General features: G+C 41.4%; 1 protein-coding gene across 2 annotated transcripts in view; it reads right to left on the reverse strand.

Annotated features, from left to right (window-relative positions):
* Positions 1-1,806: 1,806 nt before the first annotated feature.
* The window catches only part of LOC147316932 (netrin receptor UNC5D-like), a 310,246-nt gene continuing 290,876 nt past the window's right edge, over positions 1,807-21,176 (reverse strand). For both annotated transcript variants that reach the window (XM_086313478.1, XM_086313477.1), the window contains 3 exons: positions 16,711-16,875; positions 14,014-14,192; positions 1,807-7,229 (listed from right to left, as the gene is read on the reverse strand). In XM_086313478.1, coding sequence (XP_086169604.1) covers positions 6,968-7,229; positions 14,014-14,192; positions 16,711-16,875 — 606 coding nt within the window. In that variant the 3' untranslated portion in view covers positions 1,807-6,967. The remainder of the gene's footprint in view (positions 7,230-14,013; positions 14,193-16,710; positions 16,876-21,176) is intronic.

Raw genomic sequence — 21,176 nt, forward strand, 5'->3', positions numbered from 1 at the left:
ACATTATATGAAAGCAACAGGAGTCTGTCCACTCTTGTGTTATCTTCAGCCTTCCCCATTATTCAGAGACAATTATAAATTGATATTTGTTTATACATTAATACATTTTTGATTCACATGCTAGCGTTACTCTTATCAGCTTATACACATATACAGCTAATGATGCTTCCAAAAACAATAACAATTAAAATCACGCCAGGTTAGTAACCGTCAGCTACACTAACTGAAGCGTTTTCTGATGTTACCAGTAGATTGTACACACTGCAAACCCAAACTAGGACAGAGTTTTTACTGACTCCATTGTTGCTGCCAGTATAATGGCACATGTACAAGTAACATTTAAAACTCATTCACCCCATTCGTATTCCAAAGTCCATCAAAACTAACAGACACTGCAAATATTAGAAACTAAAGCTAGTCGCTAGTGACTTACAGCCGTGTGCAAGAAAGTGTTCTCTTGATAGTTGTTTAAATCTCACTTTTTGTCAGTTCTCACATATATTCAAATATTTCCCTATTTCTTCATAGACAATAAATGCCATGCGATGTGCCACACAAATACCAGATATAGAACTGAATCGCTTTGTTCTTTCTGTATTTGTTCATTAATTGTTTTAATCCAAACACAGATCAGCTAACAGGTATGGCAGAATTTCATCTTTACAAAATTCAGATCACTACAGTACTGGCAGTCTAAGACACACCCTGTCGTACATTCCCCCACGTGAGTCAGTCAGCCACACGGATTAGTGAGTTTGCCTACTGAACTCAGGTATGTATAAAAACAAACATTTTTTGGACAGAAAACCCCCACATTCAGAGTATGCAAGGCACATTAAAGCAGAACTCCATAGAAGCTGTTTCTAGAAAGGTCTCTTGTAATACTATTCATAAAATCTCAATGTAATGCTGGATTAGTGATCTTAGCAGAACAATCTTCATCTCCGCTTGAGGCTAGCAGCGCCAGGCTGCATTTGCCACAACAAGCATGAAATACCATGGCCTGTGGCTGCGAACCAGCATTTCACGGGAAATGCTGATGCTAGTAGAAATTATGAAATTACAATTAGATCCACCCAATGTGAGTGCATGATTCTTTTTAACTCATAGACTCATAGTGTTAACATAATGTTGTAACGTTTCACCACTCATCGTGACTTCTTCAGTCTCAGCTGACTGCAGGTTTCCCCAATCCTATAAACAGTACACTTGCATAATGACTGAAACTAGCACCACTGAAGGAACAATAGGCTGGGAGGTCAGTTCCTAGATCATTGATATGCAAATTCTCATGACCAATTGGTCCCCAAATGTCTGTTCATCAGAATCAACTTTTGGGGATGCCTTAAACCTCAATTTCCTCTAAAGCGAAGAGAAAACTTCACTGATTCACAAAGACTGCATAAAAGTCATTTCACTTCTCACTTAATTTATTACCTCATAAACACTTTAAGTGAAATGAAATTATCATCTCAATCATTTGTTAAAAGCCTTCTTCAGTTCTGAACAATATTCATGCTATTTAGAGCCATTTTGAGAGTTCAACAGGTGAAAAGCCTTTGGACATGGCTACATCGTGATTGTCATTTGTCAGCCTTTTCAGCTCCACAAACCTAAAACAGTGCAGATGACACATTTGGTGCAGAGCCCACAACTCAGCAAATACTACATGTTACAGACTCTGACCCGCGATGTCGCTGGGGATAAAATAAATAAATAAATAAGTAAATACGAAAGCCAAACTATATTCTCCTGAATAAACATGTACACTCAAACTGAACACTTTAGAGAATACAAATCTGACATTTTCCCCCCGGCACCTCGTAGACTGCTTGTTTCAGTTTGGTTACATCAACAAAAAATAAAGCAATGCCTGCAAGCACAACCCCTTCATTTTCATCACAACTACAGTCCCCTAGAGAGGAGGGTATTACTGTCACCCACCAACCCCCCAGTGTGTTGAATCATCCCATGTGCATTAGCCAACGGAAAATGAAAAATAACTTGAGACAAGTTGATCTTTCAACTGTACATTTATTTCCAAAAGGCTGCATATACATTTGCAAATTCTACTGTACAGAAAACATCCAAAATGTCCATAATTATAGATACAGTATACCGCAAAGCTGCCCTGGCATTACCAAACATAGCTGTTCAGCACTAGAAAAGCTCTGCAGCCTATTCATTATTATAATCTTAAATACTTTTTTCAACTTATATCTTTAATGTAAGTCAGTATGATTAATTGTTCTTTTTTTTTTTATCCCCATCTGTACTTTACAAACATTCACCATTTACAGTAGTTAAACAAGGCACAAGAATAGTGATATGAAGCCGAAGGCCATGCGTGAAGCAGGAAAGAGCATCGGACCAACCAACTCAGGTGACGGGAAGTCATGGATGCAACAGTGAAGGTTTTGTCTCATGAAACAGGGTTAGTCTTACACCAAAGCATTATACACAGTGAAAATATGTTTGTGTAAGAGTGTGTATGAGCTCACTTATCAAAGAACTGAATTTCAACGTGTCAATGGGATACAGTAGACACAGCTGATACACATCCAGGATGAAGGTGCACGTTGAGTTTGCTTGTGTGTACCACACAGACAAGATGCTCTTGATGCGACATAAGCCACCGCTAAGCATTACAAAAGCACACGTTTCCTTTTCTGACACTCCACTTGTAGGAATGAAAAGCAAACTCCAGTTAGTCACAATTAAAAGATAAAAAAAAGACAAACAAAAGATTACCTTTCATATTCTTCACTTCACAAGCTTCAATTACAGAATAAATGAATTGAAACTGATTACAAATGCATAGAAATGATGCAGGGAAATAAAAGCAGATGGATGTAACCTTTCACATGTACAGTGCCAGCGGTGTATTCCAGGTGACCATATAAGTTGTGATGAACCACCGAGCAAGAGTTTGTTTCCCTCTCTTTGTTGCAAAAATAGTCAAGAAAATTGAACTTAGATGAAAAATGCTGACGGACTAGATTCACAGGTAGGGAACTGTCTATGTACCTTGATCAAAAAGTATCAGCACCTGGACCATAAAAATCATTTGGTTAGTCTTCTCTTCTGCTATTCTTAGACTGCTGTGTGGAACTGCTATTAGTTGTACCCAGCATGAACAGGAGATCAGCTAGTTTTTGATTTTTAGGGGCTGAATCCCAGTGTTTTCCCAGTTAGTATATCTGTAACTTTGTCAAATAATAATTGATTTGGTTATTATTTAGTTACAGTAATGTAAGCAATATAGTATTGCCTGTTGTGTTGTTGTATAACAGTGGCAGTGGTTGATCTTCACTTGTTGCATCAGACCAATTTTGTACTTGCTAAAGACAGGGCGATAAAGAGCTGAAAATGGTTCAGTTGTTATAATGAAGAATTCGTTGTTTTCCTTTTCCTGATACAAAAGGCTGAATAAATAAACAACAAAAAACAGCATTTATAGTGCCTCAGTCATTTAGTTTATCTATAGCCAACATTTTATTATTCTGAGTAGGCTAACATCTATAACTCTGTATGTTTTAGTAATACCAATGAATGTCAATGCTGGGGATTGGTCTGAGATTCTATTTTGTTCATTTTTATCCAAATCTGTTACTGTTACTAAATTTCACTATGCATTATAATGTAGAGGTTAAAAATGACCCATTTTCTGTTTCTCTGTCTTGAAAATGAAAATTTGAAGAGTTGGTATTTGATTGAATGCTGAAATGTAGCCTTACTGGAAAGTGGCATGCTTATTTTCAAATAAAACCAACACACAGTTACAGTACATTTAATGGTTATTGTCACATTAGCGTTCAAAGATGTTACAGGAAAAAACACAAACAAACAAAAAACCTTTCATCTAAAATATTCAGCTACAGTGTTCTTCCCAGTAAATCTACCTTCGCTCTAAATTGTGTTCAAATTTGTTTTTGGATATAAACCTAGCTATAGCACACTCAAAATTGCACACTGTGTGTCTTTGTCCTGATAATGATTTAAGAGTTGAAACAGGTCAAATCTGACATGTTTTAAGGGACCAAATGCTAAACATCTGAATTATACCCATACTTAACTCCACTCTACTTACCTGTAAGTATACCAAACACACATTTTTGTATATTAGCTATTCAGGTTAGCTTAAAATCGCCAGATTATATTGTAGTTTTGTATTTTCTTTCTTTTTTTCTTTTTTTTTCATTTCTGACTTGTGTCATTGTTCTTTCCAGTTTAGTTTTTATTAGTTTCAGTCTTTTTAATTATTATTGTATGTATGGTATATGCGAAAGGCATGATTTAGAAAAATCAGTGCTGATAAGCAAAAAAAAAAAGAAGTTTTTCTAATAAAAACACAGAGTTTTTGGAAAGCAGATGACTCGTACAGACATCCAAATCCAAAACCAAATCTATCAATGTTTCAAGTTATGATAATAAATTTTATCAAGCTGACAAATAAAAACTAAGAATATTGCATTTATCTGGATTCTTTTTTAGTTTCAAATTTCAGATAATCATTTCAGTTAGTTTGATTTTTACCCTCACAAGTCCAGATTTATATTTTGATTTTAGTTAACAAAAATGTTTATCTCGTTTTATTTTTAGGTTTAGTTTTGTTTAAGTATAATATTGATAATAGCAATATTACCAACCTTCTGGTCTACATGTCCACATTACGTTTTATTTTACATAAAACAATAAAAATGTATCACCCACTCTGACTTTTTAATGCTGCCTCTGCAAACAGTCTAAAAGCACACAAAACCTGGCAATTAGTTTTTTCAAAATAAAGTACATTTTCTTTTGCCAACTTTTTATCAAAGTTAAATTAAAGTTAGATTTCCATACAGTTAGCGTGAGGCCTGTAAAACTGTAAAATCATAAGCTAATGTTGACAACAGGATGTTTTCAGAAAAATTCAATATAGGTGCCGGTTGGGCTGTTCCATTCGCCTGCTCTCTGTGTTACCTCATTGTATTTTGTTTTTATATCAGCCAAATGTTTTTTGGGTAGATTTATGTCTGATTTATAAAAGTTGTACAAAAACAGCTCCCACAAGTCTCACCAACAAGTCTAGGTAATATATTATAACTTAAAGTCACTTAAGACCTTAAACAACCTTTTAGATATGTGTGATAAGTGTTTAGTTTGGTTAAAATTCAGGTCTGTTTTCCCCTCCTGCCATCATTCAACTATTCTAACCTTCCACTACAGCTCCACTCTTGTCACTTGCTGGCACTCTTCTGTTTCAGTATAAATTAGTGAGACTCTCGGTGGAATTTTTCATTGCTAGGCGTAGAGCAAAGGACATTCCGTTCACCAGGGTTGCAGACAGAAATCTCAGTGGCACATATCAGAAAATTCTAACCTGAAAGTTCACGGCTAGAGACTGCCAGGAGTACGTGCGAAAATATAATTTTGCATAATTTGGCCTTATTCACCCAGCATGCACCTCTCTGGCAAGGTGAAGGTTGTTATGAGACCCGCTGTGATTTCACTCATACAAATCTCTCCGCTGCAAGAACACTGGGTGTTGTTTTTGAATATATCTGATGTAAAAAATACATCAGATATATTCATCAGAAACGTTTCTCCCACAAAACGCTATGTCCAGATGAACAGAATCAACTTTTGGAGATAAAAAGTACTTAATTGAACCTTGAATTAAGAGTCTTAAATAATTACAAAAACACTTTTCTACAAACACCAGCTAAAGCTCTGACAGCTTCAACCTTAGTGTGTGTTCAAATATAAAGATGAGGGGTTAACATTTCAATCTATTCTGACCTGGAGGTCATCAAAAGTTTCACTTACCATTACCTCACATGACTATGACATTTTCCCTTATTCCCTCAGCATGGCGTAGGATTTATATACCTTATATACTGTTACTGTATGTTATATATGTCTGACACTGTCTGTATTCCTTTGTTGTTTTTTGAATAATGTGAAAATATGTGACCTCTACAGCCGCGAAATGTCAGTGTGGTGTGTGAGTTGTGTACTTGTGTGGGTGGGTGGTAGACATGGGGGCAGCTGGGTGTGTCAGGGCCTGATATGAGGTCTGTGTGACGGGTGTTAATGGTGGGAAGTGGATGATAAGACGTAGCGATGACCTCTCCGCGGTGCCAGGAAATGATGTTTTACAGCTTCCTCCCTCTCTATCTGCCGCAGGAGGCAACTGTAATGAATTGTAATGCCACGGTTAGAAATCTCACTCTGCCACATTACGCCACAACCAACGGCTCGTTTTCTTTCTTACTTTTTTTCCGAGTACAACTGGGGATGATATATTTATGATTATTTTTTGCATAAATGATCACATAAGTGCTAAAATTTCAGTTTTGGGATTTTTTTTTTTTTAAATAAAACCAGGTGATTTTGAAGATACCTGCCTTGAAAGTTCACTATCACAACATTTAAGCAATCAGGAGCTTCCCATTAAAATATAACAGTGGACATTAAAAGAAAAGAAAAACTAGCTTTTAAGTCCTTTTTCATTTGTTGACACGGGAAGGGGAGTGTCAGATCAAACATAGGTGACTAACATTACGCCACAGTTGTATCATCTTATTTGCATATTCAGACTTATATGCAAGCGTGTGGACTGCTGGAAAAGGAGCTCCCTTCTCCTCTAACGCGGGTTCAGACAATAGCAGACACAAAGGGGAATAAATTCACATCAACCTAAATTAAAAGAAGTTAGAAACAAACAGAAAGGACTGAGTGGAAAGGCAGACAAAGATTTACAGTCCAGCCTCAGACGGGTTCTTAAAAGAGAGGGGCAGATCCACAGCAGGTGCCAGCTCACCTCGACCTGTTGTGATCGGTCGCCGTGTTGAACACTGGCACCGTCTACTCACCTCGTGACCTTCTACTGCACCGCCGCAGTGTGTTGTCCATCACTGACTGTGTGCGTACACAGATATATACGTCAGTCTGTCAGTTTTTACTGGCTCTCTCTCCTCTCTCAGCCCGTGTATTCAGAAGCGCAGTCCTCTGTATTCTGACTGGTTAGTCTGCCTGTTCCGTACAGACTGCTTGCTTCTATGTGAATGGAGTCAGATTCGCACTCGTCCTGGTCCTTGGGGGAACTTTTGGAGTGGATCTTTCCAATCTCCTCCAGGGCACTGGCTAGAGAGTCAAGGTCAGAAGTGTCCTGGTGACGAGCCTCCCACAGGCTTAGTATGACTGCAGACGGACTCCGCTGCTTTGCAAAATACCCCAGGTTTCTGTAGAGGAGCACATACAGGAACATGAAAGTAACTGTTTAATTACAGATGCCACATACAAGGAACTTGCAAAAGAAAACAAATGTTTTAATGACTTTATCAGGTGGTCTTAAAGTTTAAATGTAAATGTGTAAATCTGCTAGTCCATCACTCGTGGTAGTTCGCCTGCTTCCTATGTGCACACATGCTACAGGAGTCCTTACACAATATGACTTTTCATTGCACAACCAGTTAACCAGAATCTACATATAAAACTGTATGCTTGTCACTGTGTGCCTATTGGTTAGTCGCTAGTAACAGTCACCTACATAACACTGTAAGATATTTAAGGCCCCATCAACTGTCAATCAAATGGTGAGAAAGGTTTCACTTGGGAGACACCCACTTCATGTTACTAACAAGTATTTTGCCTGATTGCGCAACAAATCCTTGAATTTCACTGACATTCCTCTGTCGTTACATCATTGCTGCTCTCCTTTTTGTGCACACCCCGCCTAACTTTAAAATCATGGAAAATGATCATTATGTTCTGCAGAAGCACTTACTCAGGTTCAGCTAGCTGATGCATGCCCACAGTAGAGGTTCACGTCAGCTCTTTTTTTAAGCCTACTGTATCCACACACATGAATTAGCACAACATTTCTTGAATGCTGTGATGGAATCAGCAGAGATGCTAATCATGTCGCGATGATGGATTGGACTGTTACTGAGGCTATAATCTTGCCAAGACCCCAGTCACATAGACCTAGTGACTGATTGGTGACTGCCTGGCAACCTGGTTGCTAGGGGGGGAAATGTATTTCCTTAAAAGCTGCAAGTAGCTGCTGTGCAGGAATCATGCAGGAATAAAGACAAGTTAGTGTCCCCCTAGTAACCAGCTAGGGAAAAATTTGTGTTCTTTAACTGGCTGGCAACCAATTGGGAAATACAGGGTGCTTTCAGTATATGGAAGCAGTATATGTAAGAGGAATAAAGAAGAGGCATATGGTGCTGCAGCAAAAGTTGGTACAGAACATCCCAATTGTCTGTTAACATTCAGCAACTACTTGTGGTTGTGAAACTGTGAATAGTGTGATGCAAATAACAAACTGAGACCATTTGCCTTCAAAGCAAATGATCTGGTTTCAGCAGTGAGGAATAACTTTAACCAGCAAGCTCCAAAAACCACTCACCAACATGCGCAGAGGATGCCTAACTTGCATGGAAAAACATTTTTGATCTTTCGAAGCAGTTTCTAATTTATCAGACTTGATTGGTGAGCCTTTAAATGCAGTCTTTTGGTCTTGTGACCATAAAAATTAATGCTGAGGCTTTTTCCCTGTTCCCTATCATACACCTAAAATAACTAGCTTCTTGAAGAGTTTAGTCCAGACTGGCAGGGCTATAGCAGTGCCACTGACATTAAAGTGATCCGTTTTTGTGTAAAGTGTTTGCTGCCCTTAAAGAATGAGAAGAAAGACGTCTGTTTCAAGCAACGTTTAGAACTGTGTCTCTGTCTGCCCCTCATCACTGCAGGCTTGTTTTGGACAGTAAAGGTTAGCAGCTAACGAGCGAGACTAGAGTGAAGGCACAGCAGCATTTTGAACTTTTAAAGAGCCTTAAAAAAGTTAGAAATGAACTCTGTAAGAAAGATCTTCTGTATCTACTGTTCCGGCTTCATGTCGTTTACCAGCTATTGAGAACATGAAACTGGAAATTTCAAAGCAATGTGACATGTATTTCAAATCATATTTTATTTCACAATGAAATCTGTTCCTAGAAGGGCACACCTGGGCATTGTGCGCGTGACTTCAGTGGGGTCTTAAACAGTCTTCAACTAAACTCCGCTTACTGTTTTTTGCAATTTTGTGGGAAATCACAAGTCAGCTGGCTGCTATTAATTTTAAAGTGACTGCTATTTTTCTACATTACGTATGCCTGTGAATGGAGCTTCACTGCAAATGCACTGGAACCCACGTTTATGACAGATGTGAGAGTACAGCCTCAAAAGACGTGAGATCACATTAAAAAAAGAGTAACTCATGTGGACGTCTGAGTATTTATTTACTGACGTCAGAGGTAAAGCTGTCCACTTTAAAGCTGTGTTTAAGGTTTACAGTTTGAATTGAGGAATACAAAAACTTGACTGATCCAGAGCTGGAACGGACATCTGAACCTTTGCTGGCAAAGCAGAAAAAGCAACAAGGACCTTTGACCACGTTATACACATCGAAAGATGAAGCTGCCAAGAGTAGCTTTGTGATTTCACAAATTCACAAAAACAACTATAACTCGTTCTCTGATGGGGAGATTGTCAAAGAGTGTTTGATGGACTCTGCTGCACTAATACGCCCTGAGAAAAAAAAACATTTGGAATATGCCCCTCTCCAGGTGAACCATAATAAGATGGATCAAGGACAGTTTGGGAAAGTTGGAGCTTCAGTTGAATACTAAAGCGGACAATTTTGACTTTTTCTCCTTGGCTCTGTGATGTCCGTGATATAGCCCATTTCAGCCGATGGTTGTCCAAGTCAGGCAAAATGTTGAACTTTTGAAATGATGCAAGATAAAGTAAACCTGGAACTGAAAATTGGTACTTTTGCATTGTTTTAAACACCAGGAGGTGTTGTTTAAGTCAGTATAACTGCTGTACCTGTATTCTTCTCTCAAAAAGGAGAACTCACATCCACACATAAGGAGACATGATCCAGAAGATGTTGGTTCTCTCGGATCTACTTTCATATGTGAACAAGCATTCTCAGTGATGAAGTTTAACAAACCCACATTAAGGGCCTGTCTCAGTGATGGCCACATGTATTTCCACCTCAGGCATCAAATCTGACTTGAGCCCCGGTGTTCCAACCCAAATAGATTTCTTCCATTGTTCTTCAGTCTGCATGCCAAAGTATCCTTGGGCAAGATGCTGTGATCTTAAGCAAAGTATTAAGATACTAACCTTCACACTCTCCGATGTGTTTATTAGAGTGTGAATGTTCTCACTTGTTTGTACTTGTATGAATGGGTGTGTAAGAGTAAATGAGGCGTGTTGTATAAAATGCTTTGAGTGCTCAAGTAGAGTAGAAAAGTGCAGCAGTATACTAGAAGCAGTCTATTTGCTTTGTACAAAGTTTGAAGTCTTTAACTTTGGCAAAAACATGCACAGTTGTTTCTGGCACTGCTGATTAAATATTGGTAAAATGTTGACATTTTTAGGTAGAGATAGGATTAATAGAGTTCTTATCTTGACAGAAATTCTTGTGCCTTTTCCACGGTGCACTAAGAAGTGCAAAAAACAAATGGAAGTAGAAACAGAAACACTGTGTGTAGAGTTACAGAGAGCAAAAACTTAATGGAAATAAAAAAAAGCTCAACCACTAAACAGCTACTGAAAAGCGATAAGAACAAAAGTATGAAACATAAGCATAAATCTTAATATCATTATATACAGTAATTGAAAAAGGCAGGAAGTAGCACAGTGTGGGTTAAATTTTTCAAATGTCAGAAAAGGGAGGATTTATACTCTCCCTGTTTCCCAACATCCACTCTATTAGTAGTTTGTAAATAAATATAGGTACTAATGAACAGACCTGTGTTCAGCTAATTCGTCCCAGTTTCTCATGTTGCCCACCCCTGTTCAAGGGACAGCAGACCATTACAAGGTATTTCATAACGGTCATTGCTGCAAATCTTTGATTTGTTTATTGTTAGCTGACTGTGCATTTACACATTATTTAAGGTGAATTTTTAAGAAATGGCAAGAAGAACCCGTATCCGTGCTACTCTACAGAGTACTCTGAGAAATCCATCGTGGCCTGTCATAAAATGCTGAGTTCAAACCTGTGATTTACCATCAATGTTTTTCATCTTTTGTTAGTTTCTTTGCATTTTGTCCTGTCGGGCTGTGTCTACTTTTATTTGTCTTTGTTGTGACTTCTTCTCTTATTTTGATAACTGTAGACCTTTTGCTGTTTTTACTTCCTGTCCTTGTCTGTTTTCCCTCCACTGCAGTAATGACTACCCCGCCTTGATTGTTTTCACCTCTGTTAATTAGCTCCATCTGTTCCCAATTATTCCCCCTCCCTCTCCCCCAGGTTGCCTGTTTGTTCTCCTTTTGGCTCCCAGGTTTACATTTAAGTGATGTTTTCCTTTGCAGATGACATCATCTTTTATTTAAATGTTTCAAAATCTGAATGCAAATACAGTGCACGTAATATGTTGATGAAAATGACCAAGACAAAAATTTTACATGGTCATTCCAACTGCTCTTACACTTTATAGTTGTGTTTTAATACAAAAACACCAATTTAGGCCTGCATGACTGGGGCTACGGTGATTAATTTCACAGTGACTGCCAGCAACTGCTCACACCTGAGTGGAAAACACTGAATTTTCCCTAGCCACCAGAAGCTGCCAAGTAAACTTGGGACAAAAAATAAGAACATTTGTGTTTGGTTGATTATTTCTTTGTTGTAACAATGCTTCTTGCCAAGAAATCTGATACTGTTGGAAAGCCAGCTTATTTCCCTCAAATAGTGCCAGACTTGTAAGGAGGATGTATTTGTGGGTTGAGCAGCAGACCTGAGTATGTGGGTTGCATCAATGAAAAACTTGCAACATTATCTCTGCCACTGCTAAACAGCTTATTCTGCTATTGGCTCCTGTTCGGTGCTGTTTATTGGATTGGATGATTGAAGTCCGAAGACACAAGACATATTGGCAGTTTAATCATTTATTAATTTAATAATTTACCAAAAAGGAGCCTCAGCAGAGTTCAGAAGAACCCTGGTCACGAGCTTGATCACACACTTCTGAGGGACTTCTGGCACATGCAGAATCAAACCAATCAATTGCATATAATAAAACAGTTAAACCTTGGCCAATAACCTCAGTAAATTCTTTTTGTTTATTTTCCCTGTATATCAGGTTAATTCAACTTAGTTTCATCTTGTGGTTCTGAAACCACTGTTTTAGGACCCTGGTTATGGAATCCACTAAAAAACAATAGTTACCTATAATGGCCCCAAAATTGATCGTTTAAAATCCTAATATTAAACCCATTTGGGTCATTGAATCCCCTTTATTTGACTCTTAGAAAATCAGAATACTGAGTGCTAACTGTAAATTAATAGAACTAAAGAGTGTCTCGCTGCAGTAAACACAACCATCTGCTTTTCCATGTACCTAGAATGAAAAGTTCGACCCTTTAAGAATAAATTACCACCGCAAGTGATTACCACTGAACAGAGTTTGCTTTATATTTCATTCTCAGCTTCTGCCAAAGGAAAGGAAAACTAAAGCTTGTTGCCATGCCAATACAGTACAATGCCTTTGTGTCTCACTGAGCAGGGAGTCCAGCTGGGGGCAGTGTTTCACTGCCGCTGTGTGGTTCTTCACAAGAGACACAACAGCAAGCAGCACAAAAAAAACTGCAACGATCGGTCACATCAGGCTCAGTTCAAAGCTGCCCAACTTGGAGAGGAAAGCTTATCTGGATAATTTAGAAATCCCAAAAGACTCTTAGATAGCAGCATCTCATGAATCATGCACTTAACAGGAGATCATAGCTGACACCAGCTAAGGCCAAGCAAAGACAACAACTGGGCCAGGGAAATAAGAGTGCAGCGTCTCATCAAAAATGCATATTTGTGTTTGGGAGAAGAAAAAAATCAGCTAAGAAGTAAGTGGTCAGAGTGACAGAAATGTTGGAGGCTCACTGGATTTCGCACTGTTTATGTTTCAAAAGTAGAGTGGATGTAGGTGTCAGAGTGTGTATGATGTTCCACAGCATCCCACAGTCAGTTACACCACGTGCCATACAGTTAAACAATCAGCCGTCTCTCTTGATGCTCAGGGAGCATGAGCAACCTGAAGCTACATTCAGCAGCTTATCAACACCCACAGGAGTCTTATCACTGTCATCAGCAGTGTTGGTCAAGTTACTTGAAAAAAGTAATCAGTAACTAATTACTGATTACTTCCCCCCAAAAGTAATCCCATTACTTTACTGATTACTTATTTTCAAAAGTAATTAGTTATTAGTTACTTAGTTACTTTTTAAAAACATGATTTACAACCTGAATAGGTGATAAAGCGATAGATCTTTCAGCCCAATTCTACTTTTTCTGCATAATCCATCATATAAAATGTAATCAAATGGAAAAATTCTCTTTTTAAATTTTTTTTTATCAGTTTTAATCTTTTAACTTTATGCATCAAGCAAACATTAAATTATATGCAACATTCTCTGACTGGAAGAAATTTGTTTAACATTTAAATTATTTTCTGCACATTCCAGCACATAAAATAAAATAGGTTTTTGTGTTTACACTCAGTCTTTCAAATAGATGCAAGTAAAACACAGCAGAAAATAAATGAAATCAAAGACTCAGCAGTCGTGTTGCTCTATTTTCACCTGTTTAGCAGGAGTGGGGGCGGGCGGATGTTTGCCCTGGTGCAGGTGTGCCGCATCGGTGGGTGGAAGAATCCACAAGTTTCTCTGTGAATTGCCCATTCCAAGGCAGCGTACTCGGTGCTTGCTCGGAAGTTTAGGGTTTTTTTCACTGTAAAAATAAGTTTTCTTCCCACGCAGTGAACAGTGGACGCTAATGTTTTTGTCACTTTTTACGGAATCAAACTCAAAGTAAGGTCAGTACTTCCACGCTTTACTTGAAAACTAATCGGATTACCCATCTCTGGTCATCAGCCTGTGTTCATTACAGAGGGCACACACACACACACACACACACACACACACACACACACACACATCATGCGGCCTCAAAGAGGATGCACATCATACACTCACCGATCTAAGTGGAGCTTTTGGGCTAAGAGTTGCCAGTCCTTGCCCTTGGCGTTGGCAGTGTCGAAGGTGGCACAGATCCTCTGGCGGATGGACAGGGGGATTTTGAAGGCCTTGGGCCCCGTCTGGGACGTGATGGTGCAGTCTGTCTGCATAAAAAATGGAACTGACTCCTTTTCGGTCTGGAGGAACAGAACAGAAGCAGACTAATCAGACCAGGGCCAGAGAGGATTTGCAACTCTGCAAATAGTTGAGGTTTACTGGGTCAGGACCCTTCGGACAATATTTTTACACATTAAAAGATCAGTAAACAGACTGTAAGCCAATGAGACAAAAGTGATTGGTGTATGGGGGTACTTCTCAATCTGTGGATTCCTGTGGCCTGTGGATCAAACCATGAAAACCATCTTTTAAGCCTACATGTGGACAGTTTAAGGAGTATCAGTTTTCTGTGGCCTCATTCTCATTTTCATTTGACCATACCAAGATTTCAGATTTAATAAAAAATTTTTTTTTTTACCAAAACAGAATAAAAGTTGCGTCCATCCAAATAAAATGGATGGAGGTGTGAAAAAAATGCTGTCATAACACAGGGGGCAGTAGTGCTGCATTTGACTGCCTCTGTGAACTAAACTTGGAGAAGAAGACGAAGAGGAAGAAGACAGCACACTGACACAAGAATGCCTTACTGAGTTCACAGTCTGGTTTCTGCTCAGTGAGTGCTGAGGTCATAACTTGAAACATATTGCTGGATTGTGATCTATAAATAAAACACGTTAAAATCTTGCTGTGCGCTGTTTTCTTCTTTGTGTGTCTTCTGCACATGCCCAGTGGAAGAGTTGCCTGCACTGGTTCAAATGTGGATGCAAGCCAGCATTACTAACATAGCACACAAAGTTAGTTATCACAAAGTCGAGTCAAGATACGAGCACCGTAACATAAAACAGCATGTGATTAATCATGATCATGGACAGTTAATATGTTTTTTTTTATCACAATACTAAAGCTTAGAGAATAGTAAAATGGCTTTAAAACACTTGGAAGCCAACAGGAAGAAAAACGAGGATTCTGTAATTTTTATTTTATTGGTCAGTTTCTAAGAATCTGAGGATAGGTGTCACTGCTGCGTTTAAAGTAATTAAAACTAATTTAAATCAAGTCAAATTTAATGTGGAAGTCCTGAAATTTTTTTAAATATGTTAAACGTGGGCAGCACGGTGGCACGGTGGTTAGCACTGTTGCCGCACAGCAAGAAGGTCCTGAGTTCAATTCCACCATCAGGCTGGGGTCTTTCTGTGTGGAATTTGCATGTTCTCCCCGTGTCTGCGTGGGTTCCCTCCGGGTACTCCGGCTTCCTCCCACCGTCCAAAGACATGCAGCTTGTGGGGATAGGTTAATTGGATAATCCAAATTGTCACTAGGAGTGAATGTGAGTGCGAATGGTTGTCTGTCCCTGTGTGTTGGCCCTGCGACAGACTGGCGACCTGTCCAGGGTGTACCCTGCCTCTCGCCCTATGACAGCTGGGATAGGCCCCAGCGCCCCCCCGCGACCCTGAAAAGGATAAGCGGAAGCGAATGGATGGATGTTAAAAGTGCAGTAGACAAGCCTTAACCATGAAATTACTTGTGGCAGCAGTTATGAAACCTTTGGGGGAAAAGCAGGATTGATTGCCCTGTGAGAGAGAGCTCATAAGCAATGTTCAGTTGGTATTCTTTTTAACTGGATCTTTCACAAAACCAGTTTACTCATTAACCTAATATAGGCAAGCGATTTAAAAGGAAAGCAGTGTGCTGTTTGAGCTCTGTTACTAATATAATATCATTGAGTCCTCTCCTTCCATTTAGGTCTAACAGCATATAGTTGGAGTAACATTATAACATCTATGTCTTTTTACAGACTTTCGGCAATCTTGAGATAATGTAGCAAGATTTGGATGGATTGAGTATGGTTCGCTCTGGTGCAAAGAAGTGGTAAAGCTGTTTTCAATGATATCCGTTCAACATGGTGGCCCCGCATTGTAAAACATGCTGCAGACCTCTGGAAACGCCTGTTTGCTGTATTTACCAAACTGAAACCGCTGATGTTTTGAATTCAACACATCACACCTATAAAAGCTTTTTTTTCTTCTTCCTGTCTGACAAACTCCACTAATCATCAAGGCAAAATTTAATCAAACCATAAAAAGTCATTGTAAATAATATTTCACGTCTGACTGTGACTTTTATTAGTACTGGTGGCCTTGAGGTAGGACAAGCGCATTTGTGACTGGTTGTGGAAAAAGCAGTTGGGTGAAATCAATGAGCAGCACTCTCTTCTGCCTTAACAGCAACTGCCAAGGTGCTCTTGAGTGAGTATTCCTGACTCCTAGCTGCTCCGGTGGAGCTGTTCAGCAGCTGATAGAAAGCTGTTGTTACAGCAGGCAGCTCCCAGGTGTTGGTGTATGTGAACGTGAAGGCGGCTATTTGCCGGAACATGCGTCCTCTTGGACAAACAGAGGTTAAAAAAACACAGAGCAAATGCACCAAACAGCTGGATCTTGTTTTTGGAAAGAAGGGAAGGAAGAGTGCTCTCCTCGCTCTATTAATACACAGCTCAAGCTCAGGAGAGCTGGTCCTGCTCTGGTGTACACACTCCAGGAAGGTTACAAAAAGGTTGAGTGAAAAAAGTGAAACACCCTCCCCACAGCTTCAGAGCCTCACCTCGGCCACAGCCGTATAGACCTGCAGAATCTGCTCATGGCCTTTGACCTGGCGCACGCTGATTTTGCAGGAGAGCTGGGCGGTGACAGGGCTGTATCTCTCCAGAGAGAAGGCACAGTACAGGGGCTGCTGGTTGCTGCACCACACTTGGGGGAAGGAGAATTCCTGAGGAGGGAAAAGAGAGAGAATAGATCAGCGACATCACACTCAATGGTCAATATGACCTAACCCAAATTATACATTATGTTAATATAAAACCAAGTGATATTGTATAGTTGATGAAGTGTACAAATATAAACAGTTGTAATTTATCTCTCCTGTTTATCCAATTCAGGGTCACAAAGGAGCTGGAGCCTATTCCAGCTACCATAGGGCGAGAGGTAGGGTACACCCTCACTACTCTATTGCAGGGCTAACACATAGAGACAGACAACCATTCACACCTATGGGTAATTTAAAATCACCAGTTAACCTAACCTTTGGACTGTACGAGTACCTGTATGTGTGTGTGTGTTATCATTCAGTCTATAAACACAACAGCTCAAAAAGTTTTGAATGAATTCTCATTAAACTTTGTAGGAGTATAGAGTGGAGGCATGTTAACAATTCATTAAAATATGGCTTACATCCACCAAGGTCATCAAGGTCAACTCAATGATTCATTGGTCTAAAATTGACAAGAAGCCTTGTAACTTAGAAACTATGATTCTTATGTTAAGTGTGCTGTGTATTGTCAACGCGTAGAACATACTGTATAAGATTGTAATACAACATGTCAGATTTAACCTCTCCTGTAAAGTCAATAGATTAATCCAGTGGTTCCCAAACTTTTTTTGCTAGGCCCCCTTTGTTTTACAAGAAAATTTTTCTCGCCCCTCTACCACGCAAACACATCCTCCCACCACACACACCCATATTTTGTTTTCAAACTTCAATGCGGTTCATTTCCCACCTCAAACATTTAGTAAACAATTAAGCAAATACAAGTAAACTGCAATAAAATCAGGTAGTAATAAAATAAACTACTAACTCTTTAAGCTACGTCCAAACCTACACGGGTATTTTTGAAAATGCAGCTGTTTCAATGCGTTTGGGCCTTTCGTCCACACGTAAACAGCGTTTCAAATCAACGAATATGGAGATTTTGTAAAACTCCTTTTTTGCGTTTACGTGTGGACGAGGAATACAGTTCGTCAAACAATGTCAAGGTATGTGCCTTTTTTCACATCACGCTGTGCGCCACGTTATTGTTTACATGAGATTAATTGCAGAATGTCAGAGGCAAAATACTGTTAATCTGACTATCTGCAGGTTTTACAGGCTTACATATACAAACACAGTTACTATCCTTCCATTTAGAAAGGCAGCGGCGTCACGGTGTGATTATTTTACGTGTAGTTGTTTTTTTCCTGGGTAATAATATTCAACATTGCTATCAATACATTTTTCAAAAAATGCCTCTCTGTGCAAAATGGGTTCAAAAACATAAACAACTGTGGGATACTGTTTGTCCGTGATTTGGACAGGGGGACCAAATCGTGGCGGGATCAGCTTGATGTTATTTGTATCCCACTGTAACTTTACTGTATAAAGAGCTAACATCTCCAAAATGTCAGGAGTAGTTAGTCATTACAAGAAGTGTTTGTTAACTAAAAATCTAGAATGTGGGATTGTCACGGTTCTGGGTCCGTTGGACCCAGTATTTTGAGTTTATTATGTTTTGGTTTTAGTTTGCATCAGGGATTGTTTTCTTGTTCTCTTGTGGTGTTTATGATGATGATTATGATTATTATTTGAGTTTCATGTTTAAGGATTTGTTCTCTGTTGTATCTCACGTTTAGTTTAGTTCAGGTTCCATGTGTCATTCTGTCTGTCTCTCAGTGTCAGGTCTGCGTCTTGGTGTGGTGTTCTCATTTCCTGTTTTATTGTGAAGGTCTGGGTCTCATGTGAGTGTGTTCAGTTTTACCTCTGTCTCGTCTTGTTGATCATTCCCAGCTGTGTCCACCACCTGTGTGTAATTCCCCTGTGTTTCTCTGGGTGTATTTAAGTCATGTCCTCCGTTATTGTAGTTGCTGGTCCGTCTGTGTATCTACCATGTTTCACCCGTGTGTTCTCCCTGCTGTCCATCATCATTCTCCTCTGCTCATTCTCATTCAGGTTTGTGCTTTGTAGTTTTAGTTGTTTCCCAGTATAGTTTAGTTCTCCGTGTTGCCATTTGCCTCTCCTTTTGTGTCCAATAAATCACCTTTTACACCTTCACGACTGCCTGCGTGTGGATCCTCCTTTTCCTTTTCTACACGGCTCTTCTCACTCGCCGTGACAGTACGGACCAGCCAGATATGGATCCAGCGGCATTCACCCCACCCACAGAGCTTCGAAAGCTCATAACGGACTCAGTGTCAAAACTAATCAACCTGTGGCTCGAGCATGAGGGAGAAGCGTTTCTCTACGTTCTGGAAGTCAGGCTGCAACAGCTTATTTCTGATTATCCCTGACTATTGGACTCACTGCACCCACTCGTGCAAAACTTCATCCTCCACGAACTACACCTCCAACCCCCCGCCGCTATTGCTTGCCCGCTCGCTTCAACGGAGGACGTGCCGTCCGTACCGCCGGATGAGGAGTTACCCGGCCCATCGGAGCCGTCTCCACGGAGGAAGCGACGTTTGCGCCGCCGGCGCGGCACCCCACAGCCGGAGTTCAGAATGTCAGAGCAGCCGGCTGTGGTGAGTGAAAGGGACACTTTTGTTGACTCTGTTGCTTCTGTGACTGTTGTTTCTGGGACTATTTTTTGCGTATCTACTGAGGATAACAATGATTTTTCTGTCTCACCCATGGCCACTGCTTCAAAGACTGTTTCTCCTATGCCCACGCTCTGTGTTTTTCCTGATAATGTTCTCCCATCCACACTTTCACCACAGTTTAACGTTGGGTCTGCAGTACAGTTATCAGTTCAGCCAGCAGCCCAGCTGCCCTCAGTTCAGCCAGCAGCCCAGCTGCCCTCAGTTCAGCCAGCAGCCCAGCTGCCCTCAGTTCAGCCAGCAGCCCAGCTGCCCTCAGTTCAGCCAGCAGCCCAGCTGCCCTCAGTTCAGCCAGCAGCCCAGCTGCCCTCAGTTCAGCCAGCAGCCCAGCTGCCCTCAGTTCAGCCAGCTGCCCTCAGTTCAGCCAGCTGCCCTCAGTTCAGCCAGCTGCCCTCAGTTCAGCCAGCTGCCCTCAGTTCAGCCAGCTGCCCTCAGTTCAGCCAGCTGCCCTCAGTTCAGCCAGCTGCCCTCAGTTCAGCCAGCAGCCCAGCTGCCCTCAGTTCAGCCAGCCACTCCACCACCTATTACAACTTCGCCACCTGTAGCTCAGTTGCCACCAGTTCAGCAGCCTACCCACTCGTTCATTCAGCCTCCATCCTCACTGTCTCGTTCTAAGCAGGGAACACACTTCACCACAATATCTGCTGGTTCTCTTAAGCTGGCCATGTCAGAGACAGTTGCTCCCTCTAGGGCCTCCCCAGAGGCTGGGTGTCAGTCACCAGCCAACTCTGGACCCCTAGAGGTCAAGACGCCAGCGCCAGCAGCCTCACCGGAGAACTCACCAGAACAGTCTCAGCTCTCAGCACCCCTTGAGAGTTCAAGTGAGTTCACCCGTCCGCCTCCGTCCTCTGCTGAGTGTATTAGGGAACACTTTCAGCCCTCTGAGGACTGCATCCCACTGTTGCTGCCTGAGTCTAGCCACTGTGCTGCTCAGTCCCAGCCAGTGTCCACACTGGCGGAGGTCTCCGTACCTGCTGCTTCAGTGTCTGTTTCCACTGGAGGGCCAGAGGAGCCCGTCCAGCCTCAAGTCTCGTCAGCTGGGGGTTCTGGAGAACCCAGCCAGCCTCAAGTCTCGTCTGCTGGGGGTTCTGGAGGACCCAGCCAGCCTCAAGTCTCGTCTGCTGGGGGTTCTGGAGGACCCAGCCAGCCTCAAGTCTCGTCTGCTGGGGGTTCTGGAGAACCCAGCCAGCCTCAAGCCACGTCTGCTGGAGGGCCCGAGGAGCCCGTCCAGCCTCAAGCCACGTCTGCTGGAGGGCCCGAGGAGCCCGTCCAGCCTCAAGCCACGTCTGCTGGAGGGCCCGAGGAGCCCGTCCAGCCTCAAGCCACGTCAGCTGGGGGTTCAGGAGAACCGGACCAGCCTCATGCCACGTCAGCTGGAGGGTCCGAGGGGCCCGTCCAGCCTCGCATCTCCGCTGGAGGGTCCGAGGGGCCCATTCAGCTGCCTGCTGCTCCATCAGCTCCGCCCACGCCGTCGTCTGGTCCGGCCTTCACTTCAGCCTCGCCTGGTCCTGCCTCGCCTGGTCCTGCCTCGCCTGGTCCTGCCTCGCCTGGTCCTGTGGTTGCCACGCCGCCGTCAGAGCCAGCTCGACCTGTTCCGCCTAGCCTCTGCCGGCCGTTTTCCAGGCCTATTAGGTGGCATCATGGCCTTCGGGGACGGCCTCCGGA

The sequence above is a fragment of the Aulonocara sp. 'chitande type north' Nkhata Bay genome, linkage group LG12 (genome assembly GCF_057382095.1).
Source record: "Aulonocara sp. 'chitande type north' Nkhata Bay isolate Kocher_YH1m ecotype deep benthic linkage group LG12, A_spYH_male_GT1.1, whole genome shotgun sequence".
Taxonomy (NCBI): domain Eukaryota; kingdom Metazoa; phylum Chordata; class Actinopteri; order Cichliformes; family Cichlidae; genus Aulonocara; species Aulonocara sp. 'chitande type north' Nkhata Bay.